Source organism: Arachis ipaensis, chromosome B04 (genome assembly GCF_000816755.2).
Source record: "Arachis ipaensis cultivar K30076 chromosome B04, Araip1.1, whole genome shotgun sequence".
Taxonomy (NCBI): domain Eukaryota; kingdom Viridiplantae; phylum Streptophyta; class Magnoliopsida; order Fabales; family Fabaceae; genus Arachis; species Arachis ipaensis.
In genome coordinates this window covers 17,566,365-17,587,881 of record NC_029788.2, presented here as the reverse complement: position 1 = coordinate 17,587,881, position 21,517 = coordinate 17,566,365, and the positions used below count along the sequence as shown (strand labels likewise).

Below are 21,517 nucleotides of genomic sequence, written 5' to 3'. Positions count from 1 at the left end.
TTATATAAACAACTATAAGTTTTAAAATTTTTATAAAATTATAATGTATATTTTCATGTGATTAAACTTTTATTATTTTAAAAAATATTTTTTCATTCATATCCATAGTTATGTATTTAAAATTATTTTATAATATTTATTAATTACTGCTATCATTTATTTGAATTCGTGCACAAAGCGCAAGTCTTATTCTAGTTAGAATAATGTTAGGCGTGGTTTTGTGGTTAAGAAATATGATTTGCATTTTTATACGAACAAAAAACACAGCTTCGATATTACAACTTACATAAAAAAATTTTAATATTATCAGAAAGTTTACATAAAAAATTATGAAGTTAGAATTTTTAATGTATCTTTTATGTATTTTTAAAATAAAGAATAAAGTGACAAATAAATTCTTAAAGATTTATATTTTAGATAGATTAATTCCTAAAAAAAAAAGTACTAATAAAATAAGGGAAAAGCTTTCTTCTTCTTCAAAAACGATTTTACCATGAAAAATCGAAAAAAAAGAGAAAACAGAGAGAAAATACGTAAATGAAGAAGAAGAAAAAGAGGAAAATGAGGAAGAAGAACGTGCAGAAACGAAAGAAAAGGAGAAGAAGAAGAGTAAGAGGAAGAAGAACGTGCAGCAAGAAAAAGAAAAAGAATTTTAGAAACCATGAAAATAGAGGAAGAGGAAGAGGAAGAGGAAGAGGACGAAGAGGAACCGATTGAGTGGGGCGCGTGTAGTTACGCTCCATTCAAAACGAGAAGAGGAAGAGGAAGAGGAAGAGGAAGAGGAAGAAGACGAAGAAGAAGAAAAAGAGAAGAAGAAGAAGAAGAAGAAGACGAAGAGGAACCGATTGAGTGGGGCGCGTGTAGTTACGCTCCATTCAAAACGAGTTAATGCGCGTGTTAATGAAGTTTGGGCTGATAACTTGTAAAACTTGTACGGCCTTTTTACTTGTATGTGTAGCAGGCCCCATAAAATAATAAGTATGGACAAGTTAGTTCAAATTAAGATCTTCTACTTTTAAAGCTAATTTAAAAGTATTCTTGAAAATTTTATTGATATTTTTCTAGGGACTAATTTATTCGAAAAGTAAATTCTTAGGAATGTATTTGTCACCTTACTCAAAATAAAAGATCTAAAACTTTCTATTAACAATAAATTTAACAAGTGCGTTATTTGTAAAATCCAAAATGGTAAAAAAAAAGGCAGTTGTTAATTCGATTTTGTTGTATTAAAAGTTTTCTTTTCCACCAAAAAATTGTGTTAAAGAAACATTAGACATAGTAATCTTTGCAGAAATAAATCGACTCTACAGAAATTTGACTTGTCTATACCGCAATTGAATGTCAATTTATTCCTTTATAATTTCCTTTTTGACCTAATCACCACTGATGCCAACCCTAATTATGTTACCCCAAATCCCTTGTGAACGCCAATTGAGAAGCTAAGGTAATGTGGACTCATCAAGAAAAAATGAACGAGTCAAAGAATCTGTTGTTAGTAGAAGACGAAGGCGTTGTTCTTTAATATTCTAATAGCATGATAGGAATTTAGAATTTTAGGTAAACTACAGATTTTGTCTTTGTTTCGGAAAAGTTTCAAAAAACAAGGATAAAAGTATACTTTACCCTCTAACGAGGCATGAGTTTGAATAATACGTTAAAATAAAGGCAATAGGAGCCTTTGAATAGTTCGTAAAAGACTAAAAGCAAAACCATTTTATATGAAGCAATTCAGTAATAAGGTAAATGAACGGGCTTGCCTGTCCTCCCCGCCAAAAGCTCACCCTGTGGTCCCAAATTTCTAAGCGAGCTTTTTTATGATAGCGGTCTTAAATTTCTAGCCCAGCCCGCTTTTTTTTTGCGAGTTACGCAAGCCGGACCGACGGGTTTCGGCCCATTTGCCATCCCCTAGGTGAAACTGGTCTAACTAAGCATCGCCTTTTGCATTTGATGTATTCTGTCAAGAAAGAAAAATTAAAGAAAATAGTAAAGGGGGTCCAACCATCCTGCTACATTTGGTTTGAATTCAACATACTCTTCCTCAGATCAGAAAAAAATTCATAACCAAGCTTTGTGAAGCATCAATATCAAAGATCGCTAGGTTCTTTTGTACAAGTAACTTGATAAAGGGAACTTAAGGCTCCTTGCAACCTGCTTGAACATTGAACAACAATGAAAAATATTGTTCTTTATTTCAAATCTCACATAACAAAGAATTCTGTTGGAGCATTAAGCGGGAAAGTGAGGTTTACCTTCAAAGCCAAGTCTTCTGATATACTTGACCGATACCGAGTTGAGCCTTCAATTGGACAGCTTCTTCCTTTAAATATAAATTTAGCATTGCAGAGGCTGGATAGCTGCAAGAGAACATCAGACATCAGATCGCCACAGGCACCTTCAACTCCTAGTCCGAAACCATTTTGTTCTTCCTCATTGGATGGATCATCTGCAACCGATACAATACACTGAAAGATGGCTAGCAACCTCTCCAATGGGAAACTTCCAGGTCCTTTCATTAGTAGCTCCTCTTCTAGACTTTCCTTCTTTTCTGGCACCTTCTCAGAGGGCCTGGACGCAAAAAAGAACAGAGACTACGAAGTTAAACATGCATTGCTCGAAAAAGAGACAGAACAAAAGCAGAGTCGTACTACAGATTGAGACCTAATTTTTGTAAATTAGGCATCAACTAACAATTCCAATCAAATACACAATAGTCTTTTTTAAATCCTTCACAGAAAGACAATAATAGAACAGAAAATAAGTAAACAGAAAAATACAAAGAATGGGCTTCATTCAAGGTGATAAAAATATATATACTGAAGGTTGTAACCAGAGTACTAGTCTCAGAAAATTGTGTTCATACTATTTGTTACCAGCAGGCATAATTTTGGGATTAAATCACCATACTTACTTCCTCTTTCGCTTTCGGTTATCAGAACCTCCTTTGGAATCGAAAAGTGAAGCATCAAGAGTAGCTGGGTTTCTAGAAGCAAGAAATGCTGAAATAAGGAGATATTTTGCACTAGTAGACATGTGAAAATCTAGCTTGGCAACTTCTTCACAGTGCTCCAATTTCCTTGGAGTCCCCTTCTGTTTTGTCTCTTTAGAGCTCTCGACTTTTGACAAAGGAAGAGATGAAACCTTAAATATCTCATTTAGAGAGGAGGAGACATGACGCATTATATGACTGAATAGCCTTCTCTTCATGTCTTCATTAGGAACGATGCTTTTATTGCTTAAAGGTTCACAATATTTTTCATATAGTGGCTTGAAGGCAGTGGACAATTCATCGATCTGCCTAGTAATTCTAAAGAAAGGCCTTAGAGCTACACTACAAAAGAAACAAAAGTTCACTATGAGATCATGTAAAGCTGAAAATGAAAAGTGATGTAGTTTTAAAATGTCTTACTCCAGAAATGAGGAATATAGCTTCGGGTTCGCTTGGTTTCTCAACAATATTTTACGAATATCAGCTTCTACATAATCAGGAAAGTATACCGGGATAGGCTCCACATAACCCATGTTAGAGTAAAAGGTATCTGGAGAAGAATTGCTGATAAAAATCAGACCTACCTCAGGCATCTTTAGCATATCATAAAGATTAAACAGCAAGGGCAATATAGTAGAGCTCTTATCCCACTCCCTAACAAGCTGAAAATTGTCGAATACCAGGTAGATCATGTTTCCGATTCCACCTTGCATCGTCTTGCTTGACATCAACTTCTCAGACTTCTCCTTTAGATCGTTTATGGCATTTGTCAATGCCTCCCGAAGAAAATTAACAAAATCCGATGGTCTCTCACAGCGCTTTGCATTTGAATAGCCATTGGCAGCACTTCTTCTATGGAGATGTAGTTGATTTAGAATAGATTCAAATAAGATACGCGGATTATAACATGTCCTGCAGCTAGAATAAACAAGTGGCCTGTTGAGATGCCTGAATAGTTTAAGAATGATACTAGTTTTTCCAGTGGAAGCACCTCCATACACAAACAAAGGGAGCGTAGGAGTGTTCAATGGTCCCAAAAGGTGCACAATCTCACGAATCTGGCTATTTCTACCGGGAAAATTAGAAAGCAAGTCATCCAGGCTAACAGGTTCCCCTCCAACTAAAAGATCATTGATTGTTTGCGGTTCAAGGCTATTCACTTTAACAGAAGATACATCATTTGAAGTCGATGCCCAAGATGAAGTTGAAGACCTTCTTGTTCTTCTGGGAATTTGTGGTGCTTCTTCCTCTTTATCCATGTACTTTAGGTGCTAAATACCCTTAACCTGTGGTCAATGATGGAAATTATGGAATCATCAATTAGAAATTAAATTAAAAACTAAAAAACAAAAGTATATTGTATCCAAGTCAATGCAAACATATCTCGTCAACAAAACCCTAATCACTACACTAATCAGATACATAAAGTATTATCAGGTGACAAGCAAAAGAGGACAAAAGATTTACTTTGAGTGATTTTATTTCATTTTAGGGTGTTGGGTTCAGTTTTTAACAAACTCATTGGTCTTTCTCTCTATGCGGTTCAAAGCTCAGCATTTGTTTAATATGAAGAAAACAAGGTGTGGTGACAACAATGAGCAAAAATACATGTACAAATTGAAGAGAACAAAGATGCAAAGCAACAGTTATAAAATCAAACAAATGAAGCATCTTCTAAACATCACTTACCAGTAACAAGAAGCAACCCTCTTTCACTTGAACTGAAACAAGAAACGCTGCCGCCAAAGAAGGAACTAAAACGGACCACAATGGTAAGAGGTGGTGACCGGTGATCGGTGATGGAAGGTGCAGGCAGCACAACCAAAATGTTGTTGCTCCCTGTGTGCCCTGTGTCCTGTGTGGGCTGTGGCATTAGTAGAGTGTTTTATTCAATGTAAAGCACTAAAGACTAAGAGCTTGTTTGAAAGCATTTAGTGCTAATTTCAGTAATTTGGATTGATTTTTTTTTAATTTTAAACTTTTTTTTTTTTTGAGAAAATGATAAATACATCTTGACTTTATGATTATATTTTGAGTAAATTATTATTTTTGTCCCTAAAGTTAGTTTTAAAATTGTCCTAACGTTTCAATCGTCCTATTTAAGTCTCTAACGTTTTAAAATTGACTCAATGTTATCCGGGATCTGTTAACAGAATTGACGGCGGGACAAAATTGAGACGATTTTGAAACGTTAGAGATTTAAATAGGACGAAAATCTAATTAAAAAATAATTGAATACTATATACAGTAAAAAATTAATATTATTGAAAGATAAAATTAAATTAAAATTTATTTTTATGTATCGTTTTTGTCCCTAACGTTTTCGTCCTATTTAAGTCCCTAACGTTTTAAAATCGTCTCAATTTTGTTCCGCCGTCAATTCTGTTAACGGATTCCTAACGGCAAGACAACATTGAGTCAATTTTGAAACGTTAGGGACTTAAATAGAACAATTGAAACATTAGGAGCAACTTTGGAATTTACCCCAAACGTTGGGGACAAAAATGATACTTTACTCTTATATTTTTAAGGATTTGAAAATATATTTAAGTTACTGACTTTTTCAAAATTTGGACATATCGACTACTATGTTAAATTTGTCCCATTTTAAAAACTCTTCCACGTATGCATTTGTATATCGGTCAGGCCAATATAACAGAAGTCATGTTTAATTTCCGCAGGACAAAAATATAACAGAAGTCATATTTAATATCCGCAAGACAAAAATATCTTTTTTCTCAAATTTTAATTTCCTTCAAATATTTTAGAGAAAATGACAAATAGGTCCTTGACCTTTTGTCCCGCGAACATTTTTGTCACTGACCATTGAAAAATACTTTTAAGTCCATGACCTTCACAAAATTTGGACAGATCAGTCCCTCCGTCCAAATGCCTCCGTCAGGGACTGATCTGCTCAAATGCCTCCGTCAAGGACTAATCCGTCCAAGTTTTGTGAATGTCAGAGACTTAAAAGTATTTTTCAATGGTCAAAAAAAAAATATCCGCAGGACAAAAAATCGGAGACCTATTTATCATTTTCTCAAATATTTTAATAGAACTTACTCTCTCCTAAACAAAAAAACGACTAAAACCCCATTTTGGTCCTTGAGATTCACGCGATTACTCATTTTAGTTCTCGAGATTTAAAATTACCTATACTGATCCTCCAGATTTAGATCCGGGCACCAATGTAGTCCCTCAACCCTTTTCGGTGATGACTCAGCAAACGGAGTGCCATGGTGGCACCCTCGCTGCCACGTTGGACCCTCTCTAAACGACGTCATTTCCCTCTTTAGCGCCCAAATAAATAAAAAAACGCTGTGACTTGTATATGAAGGAGCAGAAACGAGTTTTACCCCATACAAAATATTCATCTTCTTCTCTACCTCCATCATTCTTCTTCATCTCTAATCAATGGTGCCAGTGAAAAGTTTCTGAAATCATTCATCACCCAAGTTGAACTAACCCACGGCTAGGTTAGAGTGGAATCGTGTTTCAAAGGAAGGAGGTTGCTCTCCTCTCGTTCTTAGCCAAGGTAAGCGTTAATGTTGAAGTTTAGTGGCTTTAATTTTTTTTAATTTATTTTTGGAATGCATGTATGATTGTACTCTATGGTGCTGGTGTTCTTGTAAATGGAGAACCTTTATGCTTTGTTGCAACTATTTTTTCTAGAGTTTCTTTGATTGCTTATACGTTGGGTTGGGTTGTTGGGGTGCTCTGTTTTTTTATGAATGGAACAGGGGATGATGTTGATAGGGTTAGGGCTATGCAATTTTAAACTGGTTTTTGAATTTGGGTTTTCATCTCTGAACAATTTTGAATCTTACACTGAAAATTCAAGTTGATGGGGGATTTATCAACATGCATTTTGAAGAAAATCATTATTCAGATGAAGGGTTTGTGTCTGTCAAAGGTAGGAGGAGTTCTCTTAAGTTTAAACATGCCTCTGCCTCTGCATTTGTTAAGGAGAAGATTGTTATTGAAGATGATGGACTAGTGGAAGATGTCTCGGATGGCGAAGTTGACATTGATTTTGTTGGTGCAGAATTTGGACTTGATCCTAGTGCCGATTCTGATGGGGCTAATTCATGGCATTCTGAGGAGATGAAGACCCCTCCCAACTCTGAAGAGGAAATAACAGATGTTGACTCAGATGATGGTTGTCCATTGTTTAGAGATGGAGGAAGGTTTGGAGAGTTAGTGCTGGAGGTTGGTATGAAATTCACTACCAAATGGGAGTTCAAATAGGCTGTTAGGGAGTACACAATTCAGGAAGGAAAGAGGCTTAGGTTGAAAAAAAAATTATAGCAAAAGAGTGAGAGTTGTATGTAAAGTAAAGGAATGTCCATGGCTGATGTATGCCTCAAGAGACCATGAAGATACTTGTTGGCAAATAAAAACATTCAACAATGATCACACTTGTGCTAGAGATGACAGAAACAGGGCAAATAAAAACATTCAACGATAACACTCATTTGAAAAGGCAGCTTGAAAATTTTACTTGCAGTTATTGTGGTGATAAAGGTCACACCAAGAGAGGTTGCAAAAAGAAGAGATTGGCCGATACAGCAGCAGCTGCTGCTGCTGTGGCTGAGGCTGAGGCTGCTACAAAAAGCAAAGAGGGCGAAGGGGGAGGAGATCCAACAGCCGACCAAACATGCGTTGCTACCTCTGATGAAACGAACCAACAAGGTGAAGGAGGAAATGTACAACCTATTAATTTAGCACCTATTGTTTCAGCAGCCAGTGATGTCCAACCAGTAGAACTTGAGTTGTCTCAACCTACCTGTTTTGTAGAAATTAGTTAGATGTGTTTAGGGAGGTTATGAAAATTAGTATGTGGCATTAGGCCTTTAATGTTTTGTTAAAATTTAGACAATGACTACTAAGATCAGTCCTGGTTATTTTGATATCACAATGGATCTTTTGATGTTAATACTCATGATGCTTGGTTATGCATCTTTTTTGTTCAACTCTGATAACTAATTTAATATACATCCAGTTTGCTGTTTAACTTGCTTATTGTAATCCTATTTAAATATAACTCAGTTTTGTTGAATCATGTGTAAGTCACAGGAATACCACAAATTACTCTTTATTCATTCCATTCAAATATTTTTACACAATATATATTCCATTACATTACATTACACATGAATCCTTCTATAATTTTTTCTTCAAAATTTGTCACACATCACTAACAGAAACACTACCATCATAAACACAGCTACCATCAACAAATTGGTCATGAATTTCTGACTTCTTACATCATTTTTCAACCTCCCAACCCTCCATGCTAGGTTCATCTTCATTCTACCATTGACTCTATCAGAATCTGCTATTCCAGCACTTTCCTCTTAAACAATGTCAGCCCAAACAAACATATCACACCAAGTCTTTTTTCTTGTCTGAAATGAACCAATAAAAGATGATGAAATGAAGTAGGCAAGAACAAATTAACAAAATATCATATATTTAACTTACATTATAATTGGGATATCCAAAAACCGTAGACTGAGTGCACCTCAATTTGCTGGCTTTGGCATCAACTGGAACCGAAAGTGATCGAGTTATATGCTGCTTGACAACCATTGTCTATACAAGAATGAAAATATTCATCAATGCAGCATAGTTTAAAATCATATACCAGTTTAACATACAAAATGTAAAAAATTTTAGCAAGCGTTGTATGAAAACAGTTGCCTTGATTGAAGAAAATAGACATACATTTAAATCAGAAGCACATCCCAGATGTCTGCCATGTACACTTTCTTAACCCAAAGATGCGATTGGAGTAACCGGTAATGAGTGGACAACCTTTGACAATGGAGAGAATGAACCTTTACCATTAAGAGAGAGGGTCCTTGAAGTAGGTGGATGTGGAAGGACCATCCGTCTTTACGAAAGAAGATAATGCGGCATCTAATGACCATAAGGGTATTTGCAGAGAGGGGAGTGCAGGCCGTCTAGAGTGAGGAATCAAGGAAGCCTTGTCACCTTTTTTATTTGCATTTGCAGCACATGTTTACAGTAAGTAACACAATGCAATGCTACATCAAACAATTGCAAACTGACAAAAGCAGCGGCAGCTTATAGTTTTTAGTATTGAGTGATTACAGTTTTAGAGGAAACTGAAATTTAGCCAAGTTACATTCATATTATGGTAGCAGCAGCTAGCAATCATGAAACAGAGAAATGGCAGATCGAAATGGAAGGCATATGATCTGTATGTGTTATTACCTAGAGCTGGAGGCGATGAAGAGGATGATCTGAGAAGGAATCAGCAGCAGCTGTTTGAAGCTCAGGCGATGAAGAGGACGATCTTAGCTTTTAGGATTTTAATGGGACCAGGGACCAGATTGGGTACAAAATTCAGATTTGCCACGTCAGCTTGCCGTTGCTGGCTCCAGCGTGGCATTGGAGGTGCCAGATCATCCCTCCGTTTGCTGACTTGGCGTCGGAAAGAGTTGCAGGGCCACTATGGGTCCCGGAGTTGAATGTCAGGGATGCTGTTAGGGAATTTTGAAAGTCAATGACAAGTATGGGTAACTCGCCCAATCTTAGGGACCACTTTGGAGTTTTAGTCCAAAAAAACACTAAAGGAAACGCGAGCAATAATTGATTCATCACCTTCCTCACTACTATTAGCCTATTATTTAGAAACAGAACTCAATTCCTACCATTTTAGAATGAAAATCCTAACCCCAACCCTAGCTCAATTTCCCCAATTTCACGACATTGACTCGCGTTCTGCGTTCTTCTCTCTCGCCATCGTGGTGTTCTTCACTGCTCTGCTCGCATCGCGTTCTGCTCTGCTCGTGTCATGTGCTTCTTCTCGCATCGTGTTCTGCTCTGCTCCGCCATGTTCGATCTTCAGCTCGCGCCATTCTGAAACATTCGCTTTGCTCCGCCGTGGTGTCGTTCACATCTTCCTCTCAAGTCTCTCAGGTATGACAAAAATTTCTCTCAAATTTTACTTACTAGTGGTTTAATTTGGTTGAATTGTTGAAACTTGAAATAACAAAACTACTCCAACCGTGTTCAATTAGAAACCTTAACCCCAACCACTTTGAATTTTGATTGATGTGCGATTTACTCTTTTCTCTTCGCGTTCCTTGTCACTGCTCGCGATTTACTCTTCTCTATTCGATTTCCTCGTCATTGCCTGTGTTCCTCATTGCTGGCGTCGCTGTTGGCGTCTCCGTGGTGTTCGTCGCAGCTCGCCTCGCCTCTCCGTTTAAATATGGTAATTAACAAATTATCCACTATTAATTATGTAATTGCATAAGTTGTATCCACTCTTGAGAGGCCAAACAATGGTAGAATTTAATTGAAGATTCAACTGTTGAAGGATAGGATCAGGTAGGGTAGGTATTGGTACAAAAAAGAATGTTCCGTGCCTGCATTTGTTTTTGGCTCTTCCTGAGATTGCACATACATAGTCGCATAGATAGATACTCCTTTAATTTAAGCCATTAGTAATTGTCATTATTTAATTTAAAACATTAATTTGCGGGCATATGATTCATCTACTACTAAATAATATGTATGGACAGATTGGGACGAGAAGTAAGCCATGTATGTTAATGGAAATTAACCTGAAAGTGGTTCATAAAGCTAAGCTACACATTGCAAGTGTGCCTCCACAACTTAGATGAACTATACACAATACAGCATGCACTGCATAACTTTGTATTTATGTTCATTATATATTATATGTGTGTTTATGCCTTATTCATTTAGTTTAAGGGGGGAAGTCCATTTGAATTAAGTGTAATTGAAAAACCTGGGTACCTCATCACTGCATTGTAATCTCCCCATTTAGTTAGAGGTCAGTATTTGTTTAGATATAAAAGCACATGCATTTCTAAGTTTAAATTTTCATATAGAAATCAGTGTTTTTGAGTCTTTGCTAGTTGCTACTTAGTAACAAATTTCATTGTTTTTCATGGTATCTCCAAGCACTAGTCATTTCTGTTAATTGGATGTCCTTTCGACATTAGAATTTTACTGCATGCAGATCTATGATTTGGACAGCACAGGCTTTGTGAATGCCAAAAGGTAGCTATTCTTTTTATTTGATGCTTTAGGATGTAAGTAAGCTATTTTTTTATGGAGGAGGAAGAGGTTGATAGATTCAGCAAAGTTCAAGAGAGTTTCTTGCCAAGTTCTTCAACTCTCAGTATACTTGAATTCATGTTAGTGGTCAAAACATAAATGTGGAGCCAATTGAAGTGCTGCAATTGTGAAAAATGTGATGCTGTAGTGATTTTTTTATTTGAATTTTGGCAGATTGTTGATATTGGCAAAACTCTGCCGTTGTTCATGGAGCTTCAAACCTTAGGTGACAGGACGTGAAGAAGCTGGCATTTGATCACATAATTCACAGTATTAAGTGAACCAGAAGCATAAGAAAAAAGCGAAGAACCATGCTCTGAAAGTGTCTTGTTTTCAATGCTATAGGTCTCATCTAATTTGAGTTGAACCTTTTGATTATGTTGGCTGTGTGATTTCCTCAGATGGCTCTGCTTATTGAACAATTTGAATGAATGTTTGTGTATGTGTTTGTTCTTTGTCTGTTTTCAAAAGGAAGAGGATGAAGCATGAGTTAAGAAAGCGCTTGTGACACTATGTGAACTTCACAGAAGAAAAGATTGGTTTGACAAGAGAACAACTAAAACAATGTTCACTGTTTGTTTCCATCCAGCACCAAGGTTTTTATTTTCTCCTTTATATTTTGTGATTGTGCGACTGTTTTGAAATTCTGATCTTAGGCATAAAGATAGTTTTTGGTGTTATCAGGATCAAGAAAGCATCTTTATCGTCTCAATATGAACAAGACTAAGCAGCAAAGGTAGAATTTGATTCACGGGGAGGTGATGTGTGTGATTCTCAAGTGTCAGATCATTAGTGATTTGATTTTCTAATGTAACAGTATAGCTTTAAGATAATTCTATTATGGTGAAGAGATTTTATGCATTTCAATAATAAAAACTAAGCTTCATTGATATATGTGCTGGTTACTAGTGGTAGTAGCTGAGGTAATCAGTGGATCCGTTGTCTTTTGCCTTCCCTTCTTATATGTTTGCATTGTTCAACCATATGCTTTGGAACCAAGGCTTTCTACTTATGATCCTTGATATAGTAATATACTAACTAAATTCTTTTTAATCTTGAATTTGCAGATGTTGTGCTAGATATTTGCAGAGTTACCAGCATGGCCAGGGAGACAGAAGGGAGAAAAAGAAAGAAGAAACAAGAAACAAGAACTCGCAATGCTCAGCTGCATGCTACCATCTCAGTGGCTGCAGTGGCTTCTGCCGTGGCAGCCATCGCGGCTGCAATGGCTACTTCATCTGCACCAAGCAAGGATGAGAGGATGGCCAAGACCGACATGGCTGTGACCTCTGCAGCCACATTGGTGACCACGCAGTGTGTCGAGGCTGCTGAGGCAATGGGGGCTTAAGAGAGATCACCTACCTTCTGTAGTTAGCTCAGCTGTCAATATCCGCTATCATGATGATATCACTACTCTTACCGCTGCAACTGCAACAAGTAGCACTCCTTGATGACGCTGTCAAGAATCAACAAGAGTATAGTTGCATTGTCAATTAGCCCCTTATAGGACAAAATGTGTCTTGTGTTCATGTAGGCTTGGGTAGTGTGAACTAAGAGATAGTAATGATGACCCTGATCTTAATTATTAAAGTGTGCAGATTTATTTAATAATTAAATGATTATACATGTTTCTTAACTTTTGTATTTTCGATGCAAAAACAATCCTTATTTTTAGCCAAAAAGACAATCCTTCAGTGGTTGTATATTTAGTTTAAAGGTAACACTTATATAGGTTACATATTTAAAAGAATAGACAACGCTTTCAAGAGTTGCATATCAAATTGATAGGCAACACTTTTAACAGGTTGCAAATTCAAATAAATAGGCAATATTTTTAACGTCTTGCATATTCTAAATAATAGGCAACACTTTCAACGTGTTGCATACTCAGAAGAAGAGGCAACACTTTTTACTAGTGGGTGAATAGGTGTTGCCTAAAACACAGTTGCTTTTGAACAAAAAAAGCATTACTTTGACCTAAGGCAACTACAGCATCTGCAAATCCCCCAAAAAAACATTACCTCAAGTCCCAATTAACCAGTTTGATCATTGACTTAACGGTTGAACCACTGGTCTAGAGACCCAATATCTTGAACGGGTCAATTATCGATTCGATTTATGATAATTATGTATTTTAGTGTATAAGTAATATTTTTGTATTTCAATATAACACAAAATAATCTTCTTTAAAAAAATGATAAATTTTCGAGTAATTATACTTTCTTTTTTAATAAACCAAATTAGGATTAGCAAGCATACCAGGAGGGAAAAAAATAGAAAAAAGTATGTTTTAATTTACGTTTAAGAAAAGGTTTTCAAAACTAAAACAACGGCAACATGTTTAGCGATGGCGCAACAACGCCTCATTGTTTACACGAACCAGTTAAGCTCAATAGAATTTCTTTTGAAGCTTAGAATTTGTTTGATATGAAGACTACTTCAAATTCGAGTTACAGTAGAAGTAAAGAACAATAATTTTATAAATCAAATAAGATAATTTTATAAACCAAATAAGATATTCGCAAAGGAATTGATGTTCAAACAATCTTGCTCGTCACAATCATCAGCAGTAAAATAAAAATCCCTAAGTTTGAAAAAAGTCTGAAGAGTCAACAAACTATCCGAACCGGCTTGATGACTATTCCCAGCAACACGATCAACCTTCAAACTCTTCGCCAATTTCTCTAACCCACCGACATTGATTCCTCTGCAAAACTTAATCATGTGCTTCATATCATAAACACTAGACCCGAATAATTCAGAGACAACAACCTTAAAAACATCAAGATCATTGGGCAATTTCCTTCCAGTGAGAACCTTAACCATGTACCCAAAATCATAGGAACTATGAAAAGTGACCCAAGTCAGATTCAGCCTACTAAACATGAATCTTGATCTCAGAAACAATCTTCTAAAGGCACCAATTGGGATCCCCTCTTCCTTAATCTTGGCGAAATCGATTCCTTGTTCTGCGAGTAACTGGATTGCGTCCGGATTATGATGGTCCTGGTGGACGTCGAAGCCTTTGAAATTGAATTCCCAGACGTAGCAAGAATCGGTGCCAAGGTCGGGTAAGTGGCCGGCATAATTGGAGAGGGCGAGACCCAACTGAATGAGTTTCAGAGAATCGACATTGGCCTTTACGAGTTTGTAAGTGTAGGAAGGTGGAAGCTTTGAGTAGTGGCAGTTCTTCTCAGACACATGGATGAATCCTGGGAACTCTGTGTCAAAGGCAACATGGCAGTAACAGGGAAGAATCTGTTCAAGGAGAGCGAACTCAGATTCAAGATTTGACGCCCAAACTTGACGAACAACCACGGGTTTGGTGCTACGATCCATTGATCAAGAAAAGGAGCTTTCTTTGTGGTGGTGATTTTCTTTGTTGGTCAGGTGTTGTTATTGGTGAGTTATAAATTGCACCTGGCTAGATGAGGTGAATGAAACACCCCTTAACTCTGACACCTGTTTGAGTATTGCGGTCAAATCTTTTGATGCTTTTCAGTTTTATTCTGTGAAGTGTCCTATATTATTTAGTGGCCTCTATAATATATTAATATTTAATATTTGCGTTATAGTCCAGTTTTGGACAGATGGGCCTCCACTCTAGTGTTGATTTTAATGGGTCTGCAAACTTTAAAAAATTGCCAAACAAAAATTAGAAAGATTGAAAATTTTAAAACCAATCCACAACCATCACGGACTGATCCAAATCTGCAAAATAGTATAGTGCATCTAAATTATAGAATAATATGCTTTGTAAATATAAGGTGTCTAATTTAGTTATTTGTTATATTCTTATATTTTAACGTATTACATCTAAATATTATTTTATAATTGAATCATTGTCACTTTCTACAAAAGTAAATTTATAAAATGAAATATTTTTTGAGCAAATAAATAATGCTTATTTTAAATTTGTAAATTAATTTTGCTATAACTGCACACTATCACAGTAAATAATATTAAGAAAAAAAAACTATCTTAAATTTGTGAAATCTTAAATTTGTGAAATCTTCAATATAGTTTGCACAACTACATAATCTCTTTTGTAATGTTGCAATAAATAATATTAACCTGACCTACCCTAAACATAAATTTTCTTCTGTTTTAAACTTTTAATCAATCCAGTTATAAACAAAAAAAAAAAATCTGTCACCCCAAGTCCCCAACTACTAAAATGCCCAAGTCAAAACTACTCAAAGGCCAATTCACAAGAAAACAAATATTTATAAATTTCTACCTGTACATATAACTATTATATTTTCACCCAAAATGTTCAGGCAGAATTGTAATTACAATAAAACTGGTTCTACTTATCTGCAGGTCAGGAATAACACCTCATTCATACACCCTGGTAACAAACAAACCATGGGACCAACTTTCCATCACGCTACTCACTTAACTCAATTAAAATAAACAGCAGCACTTCAGTTCTTCTGCTACAATTCAATTGTATTTGAATTTTTAGTTATAAAAATATTTATTTTAAAGTTATAGTATTTAAATAAATTATTAAAAAATAATAATATTTTTATACAAAATAATAAATATTAAAATAATAATGATAATAAATATCTTTTAATAAAATTTTAATTTACAATAATTTTAATGATAATACCAAAAAATATATTGTGTAGTTAGTATTTGGTATTTTATTATGTATGATATAATAGGTGAAAATAGAAAATAAATATAAAATGTGTGTTATGTATATTGTTGTTGGTTTTTATTTTTGCTACTTTTACTAGAATTCTCTCCTCCTTTATTCAGATCGAAAACTTATTGTAACAACTATAAAAAAAATAGCAAATTATATAAAAGTAAAACCACAAGTGAAAAAATATAATTGAAACTAAGATTTTATACTATACAATATTAAATATAAATTTAATAATAAAAATAGAGTGGTAGAATGATAAAAAAAATACATGGAAGGGACATATATATCAGGTGGTTCAAATAAAACATTATGTGAAAATAGTGATAAAAAGTCAGTATTTTTAATAAATAAAATATTTTTTACAAATTGTGTCAAAGGCAACATGACAGTAACAGAAAAAAAATCTATTCAATAAAAACAAACTCAGATTCAAGATTTGATGTGCAGATTTAACGAAATTTTGTGTCAAAGACAACATGACAGTAACAAAAAAATCTATTCAATAAAAACGAACTCAGATTCAAGGTTTGATGTCCAGACTTGAGGAACCACTCCGAATTTGATGCTAGAATCTATTGATCAAGAAAACAATGAACAAATCTCTTTTTGCTATTGGGGCTGTGATTTTCTTTGTTGGTCGGGTGTTGTTACTATGTTGCTAAAATTTAAATTTTCTTTTTTTTTTTTTTCTGTCCTGAATCTAAAGGGGCTCTCTTAATAGTATATTAACATTATCAATATTTCTGTTTGTTCTTGTCTGACTATTCCGAAGTATAGCTCGTCCTCTGATAAGGTCGGTGGACTCCTAGAGTGAACCAAGGTATACGTCGGCAGTGGATGAACGGCGAGGGTGGGTACCTGCAAAGGCACTCCGACGCTCAAGTTAGTATAAAGTGGATAATAAATCTTACTTGGGAAAAGTGACATACCTCCCTTAGCTTTCTCGTCCGCTTTATATCTAGCGAAAAAGGTCGACCGTTTTTGTTAGGTTGTAACGCCTAGGAAGAGGATTAATTGTGAATCCGACGTTATTGTTTTAAGGCTGTTTATGGTCATTTACGAAATCGTCGGTTACGATTGGGTCTTTGGCGTTACCGAGCTATAACTTGTAACCGATATTTATTGGTCATATCACAGCCCCCAAGCTTGACCTAACTTTGAAGAGATATGTTGAGCTTTATAATAGGCGAGTTATAGCTCGGTACGCTATGCCCCCAGGTCAGTATATCTCTTTTAAAGTTACTAATAGGTAACTGAAGAGACTGGTTACTGTAATTATTACCCAAGTCTCGAGAGATGTAAAACTTTTAATTATTATTTTCTCTAGATAGGTGCAAGTTCCAAGACTTAGTTCTAACCGTTGGTAGTGTGCTTCATTCAATGGTGTTGATTTTCATCATAGATTGAAAAGATTTAAGTAACTGAACGGTTTAGCATTTTGCTTCTTGCAGTGCACTGGAGATTGTAATTTCAGAAGCTTTAAAACACTATGAGCACCAGAGGTTAGTAACATTCCCCTTTCTTTCATCTTATCTTTACTTCCCTCCTTCTGAGTTCATCAAAAACAATGAGTGAGAAGAAAGTAAAATCGTTGCCCAAGTTTGAGGACGACGAGTCGTACGACTGGGTTGATGATGATGTCAAAATAAGGGCTTCTTTGTTTGCTGATAAGGATAGTGTTAATGAAGTTAATGTAGCTAGGATAGTAAAACCTGGTTTTCGCTTGGAATTACTGCCATGCAACCGCTCTGATCGTATTTTTCATAGGAAAAAGGACTTCGAAAACTTGTTTATGTATAGTTGTGTGCTAGAAGAATTGAGGGTTCGACTCCCATTTAGTCAGTTTGAATGTGACATTCTGAAACAATTGAACTGTGCTCCATCACAGGTTCATCCTAATGGCTGGGCGTTCATAAAGTGTTTCCAGATTTTGATGAAATTTCTGGAAATTAAACCGGATTTGGAGCTGTCTTTTCATTATTTCAAGCCAAAGGGGTATGGAAGGGATTGTGGGTAAACTTAAACAGCACACCTGGTTTCTCTGTTTTCAAATTATATAAATCTTCCTTCAAAGATTTTAAGGAAATGTTTTTAAAAGTGAAGTCAGTGGATGAGGATTTTCCATTTTACCTAGATGAACACCTTGGGGAAAAATTCCCCTTGTATTGGTGTTGTCAACCACAACACATCTTAGGTCCTGAACTGATATCTAGCCGGAACGAGTGTATTATATCTTTTCTGATTGAAATGGTAGCTAAGGGGGGATTGATGTCTGTGTCGGAGTTGCTTCCTTGGGAAGATAATAAGTCGGCTGTGATAGATTACTTTGGTGAGGTCATCGAGGTATATTTTGTTTTGGGTTGCTTTTGATTGAATAACTATTCTTCTGATAATACTATGTTTGTTTTTGTGACAGCTGGAAAGTTTCCGGGAGTATCGGCTTCTACACTTAGAGCTCGGTTCAAATCTAAGAATTTTGAGGGTTCATCCTCGAATGCTGAAAAAATGGATGTTGGGGGTGAAGTTGACCAGCCCCCACCGAGAAAGAAAGAGATTGTGTTTAAAAAAAGAAAAACATAGATGACTGTTACTACAGGGGAACAGGGTAAAGAAGGTGTTATTCAACTTGACGACCTATCCAGTTTTAGTGCAAAACAGGATAAGCTTCACATTTTCGATAATGATGGAGATGGATCATCTGTTTGGGATCGTGGGTTTCCGTTCAACGTCGTTGCAGACGAGGTTGTCCAAAGTTTTTCAGACATAGCTCGGGTGGAAGAAGTCGGGGATGTTGGAGTTGATCAGTTTCTTCAGGTGAGCTTATCCTAATCACTCATCTGGATCAAATATCTATATTGTAAATTTTTATAAAGTTGAATTTGTAATTTCAGGTGTTGGGTTTTTGATTGGCCTGTATTGGCCGTAGCCAAGAGAAAAGGCACAAGAAAATGGTTACTGAGGCTGCACAGGGTGCTGTTTTAAAGGAGCAACTGTCTTCCAAGGAATTAGCCTTAACTGAATTAAAGAAAAATGTTTCTGACTTGGAAAAGGAACTGAAAGTTGAGAAAGAGAGTCGTGAGAAGGTGGCCGAGCTATTAACAAAGAAAGATACTAATCTTGAAGACATAAACAAGCGAGTTATCGAGCTAACCGTACAAATGAAGGAATTTGAAGCAAGTAGAGAGGGTGACATTCTTGATGCCTTTGCTGAAGGCTTTGAACGTGCTGTGACCCAGGTAAAGTTTCTTATGCCTGATGGTGACTTTACACCTATGGACCCGAGTAAGGTGGTTCGGGATGGTCAGCTTGTAGATGATGAAGAAGTAATCGAAGAAGGTGGTGATAATTTAGTTAATTAGTTGTTTTACGTAATTTAGTTAACTAGTTGTTTTACGTAAGGGATCTGCGTAATTAGGTTTTGGATGATCCTAATTACTTTGTCTGATACCCGTCAAAGGGGTTTATGAACTGTATTTTGAGGATTTATCTGTTTAGTCTGTTAACAGGAGTAATTTGTGATGTGATGACAAATTTCCCCATGATATTTATTGGCAAATTGAAGCTGAGGTTAGTTAAAAGGAACATGCTAAAAATGTTATAAATGTAGTTAAGTTTTATTCAAAGCAGTACCTTAAAAACTTAATTCAGGCAGGCTAGCCTCGTTAAAACCTCCTTGAGCAAAACCCTTTTGGAAAAAATCTCAAGTGAGGAAAAAGAGTACTAGCATTCTGCTTTGTCTTAACTGAAATATTTCTTTAAAGAACTGACATTCCATGAACTTGGGAGTCTAGTACCATCCAATTGCTCTAGTCTGTAAGCTCCTCTTCCGAGGACTTCGAGTATGCGATAGGGGCCGTCCCATGCTGCCGCAAGCTTTCCATGGGAAGATGGTCGGCGAGCTCTCTGCTTGTGTTCGCAAGGATTGTTGTGAAATTTCCAAGGAAATCATTGCCTCAGACCCATATACCAAGCGGAATGGGGTTTCTTTAGTGGATGTGTGTACTGTAGTGTTGTATGACCACAATACTTCTGGAACCAGCTCAGCCCAGAGTCCCTTGGCTTCGTCGAGCTTTTTCCTCAAAGCGTGCAAGAGGACCTTGTTAGCGGCTTCAGCCAAACCATTAGATTGTGGGTGTTCCACAGATGAGAAGTGCTGGTTTATCTTTAGATTCTGCAAAAAATCTTTAAAATTATGGTCGGTAAACTGCCGACCATTGTCAGTGATAATATGGCTGGGAATTCCAAATCGGCATATGATATATTTCCAAACAAAGGATATCATCTGGGAGGATGTTATTCTTGCCAAGGGTTGTGCTTCAATCCACTTGCTGAAATAATCAATAGCAACTACCAAATACTTCATCTGTCTAGGTGCAGTGGGGAATGGGCTGAGGATATCGATCCCCCACTGGTTAAATGGCCAACTTATTACTGACTGATGAAGTTGCTCGGCTGGAATGTTGATGATCGGCGCGTGCTTTTGACATCGGTCGCAAGTTCTGACCTTCTTGCTGCTATCCTCCCACAGAGTCCGCCAATAAAAACCAGCTCGAAGTATTGTCTGTGCCAGGCTTCTTGCCCCCGAGTGTATCCCACAGATTTCTTTATGAGCCTCGGCTAACACAAGGTCGGCCTCATGCCTGTCCAAGCATTTCAAAAGTGGTCGGGAGTATCCCCGCCTATATAAAACATTATTCATTAATGTGAAGAAAGAGGCTTGTCGTCGGAATCTTTTCTTATCTGAGATGTCATCTGGGACAGAGCCATCTTTTAGGTACTGTATATAAGGTAGCTTCCAACTTTATTCACTTAAAGTGCTTAAAATGCTAATAGTATGTATGCTCGGCTTATCTAAAGTCGATTGCAGCAGTGTCGCTGTGTGTGCTTGTGTAATGGCTAACTTTGATAGGATGTCAGCCCTATTATTCTGATCTCTGGGGATGTGGTGAATTTCTACTTTTGAAAAGCTGCTTATCAACTTTTGAACAATGTCTAAATATTTTAATAAAATTTGATCTTTAGTTTGAAAAACCTGATTTACTTGTTGGACCACTAATAAGGAATCACAATAGACTTTTAAGCTGGTAATGTGTAAATCAATGGCTAACCTGAGCCCAGCGATGACGGCTTCGTATTCGGCCTGGTTATTACTTGCTGTAAAGGAGAACCAAAGAGAATGCTCGAGGATTATGCCCTCAGAACTTTCTAATAATATTCCTGCCCCTGACCCCTGGGGGTTTGAAGCTCCATCCACAAACAAGTTCCAATCCGAGTTTTCTTCTTCCAGACATGGCTGGGTAAGTTCCGCCACAAAATCGGCTAAGTGCTGGGACTTGACGGATCCTCTCGGTTGGTATTGAATATCAAATTCTGAAAGCTCAATGGCCCATTTGATTAGTCTGCCTGCTAATTCTGGTTTTGAGATGATCTGCCGAAGAGGTTGTTCGGTTCTGACGATGATAGTGTGCCCCTGGAAATATGGTCGGAGTTGTCTCGAGGAGAAAACCAAGGCCAATGCGAGCTTTTCCAACCTCGGGTAACGAAGCTCGGCGCCTTGCAGTGACTTACTTACAAAATAGATCGGTTGTTGACCTTTCTCTGTTTCTGTTACAAGGACAGAACTAATTGCAACATCAGTAATAGACAAGTATATATATAATGGCTCATTGGTCTTTGGCTTTTGTAAAACAGGAGGTTTCGAAAGGAATTGTTTTAAATTTTGAAATGCAGTTTCATAGCTTTCAGTCCATTCA

The 21,517-nt window shown here is 36.5% G+C and overlaps 3 protein-coding genes across 22 annotated transcripts; 1 reads left to right on the top strand and 2 right to left on the bottom strand.

Annotated features, from left to right (window-relative positions):
• Positions 1,858–4,892, bottom strand: LOC107637645 (origin of replication complex subunit 5-like). The gene is made up of 5 exons (XM_016341029.2): positions 4,676–4,892; positions 3,407–4,272; positions 2,909–3,328; positions 2,250–2,565; positions 1,858–2,148 (listed from the first exon to the last, which is right to left on the bottom strand). The coding sequence occupies exons 2-5, from the start codon at positions 4,243–4,245 to the stop codon at positions 2,095–2,097; spliced, it is 1,629 nt and encodes a 542-aa protein (XP_016196515.1). The 5' UTR covers positions 4,246–4,272; positions 4,676–4,892; the 3' UTR covers positions 1,858–2,094.
• LOC107639049 lies at positions 9,579–12,786 on the top strand. Of its 20 annotated transcripts, none has more exons than XR_002360791.1 (6): positions 9,579–9,934; positions 11,007–11,047; positions 11,279–11,449; positions 11,576–11,700; positions 11,789–11,840; positions 12,172–12,744. XR_002360791.1 is itself a non-coding variant. In XM_021120912.1 (3 exons), the coding sequence occupies exons 1-3, from the start codon at positions 9,676–9,678 to the stop codon at positions 10,557–10,559; spliced, it is 303 nt and encodes a 100-aa protein (XP_020976571.1). In that variant the 5' UTR covers positions 9,579–9,675; the 3' UTR covers positions 10,560–10,841. The 20 variants fall into 20 exon arrangements, 1 of the variants encoding a protein (XP_020976571.1); XR_002360790.1 differs by having other exon boundaries at positions 11,789–11,862; XR_002360793.1 differs by having other exon boundaries at positions 11,773–11,840.
• Positions 13,563–14,590, bottom strand: LOC107637644 (probable CCR4-associated factor 1 homolog 11). The gene has a single exon (XM_016341028.2). It carries the CDS (start codon positions 14,441–14,443, stop codon positions 13,604–13,606), a length of 840 nt encoding a protein of 279 aa, XP_016196514.1. The 5' UTR covers positions 14,444–14,590; the 3' UTR covers positions 13,563–13,603.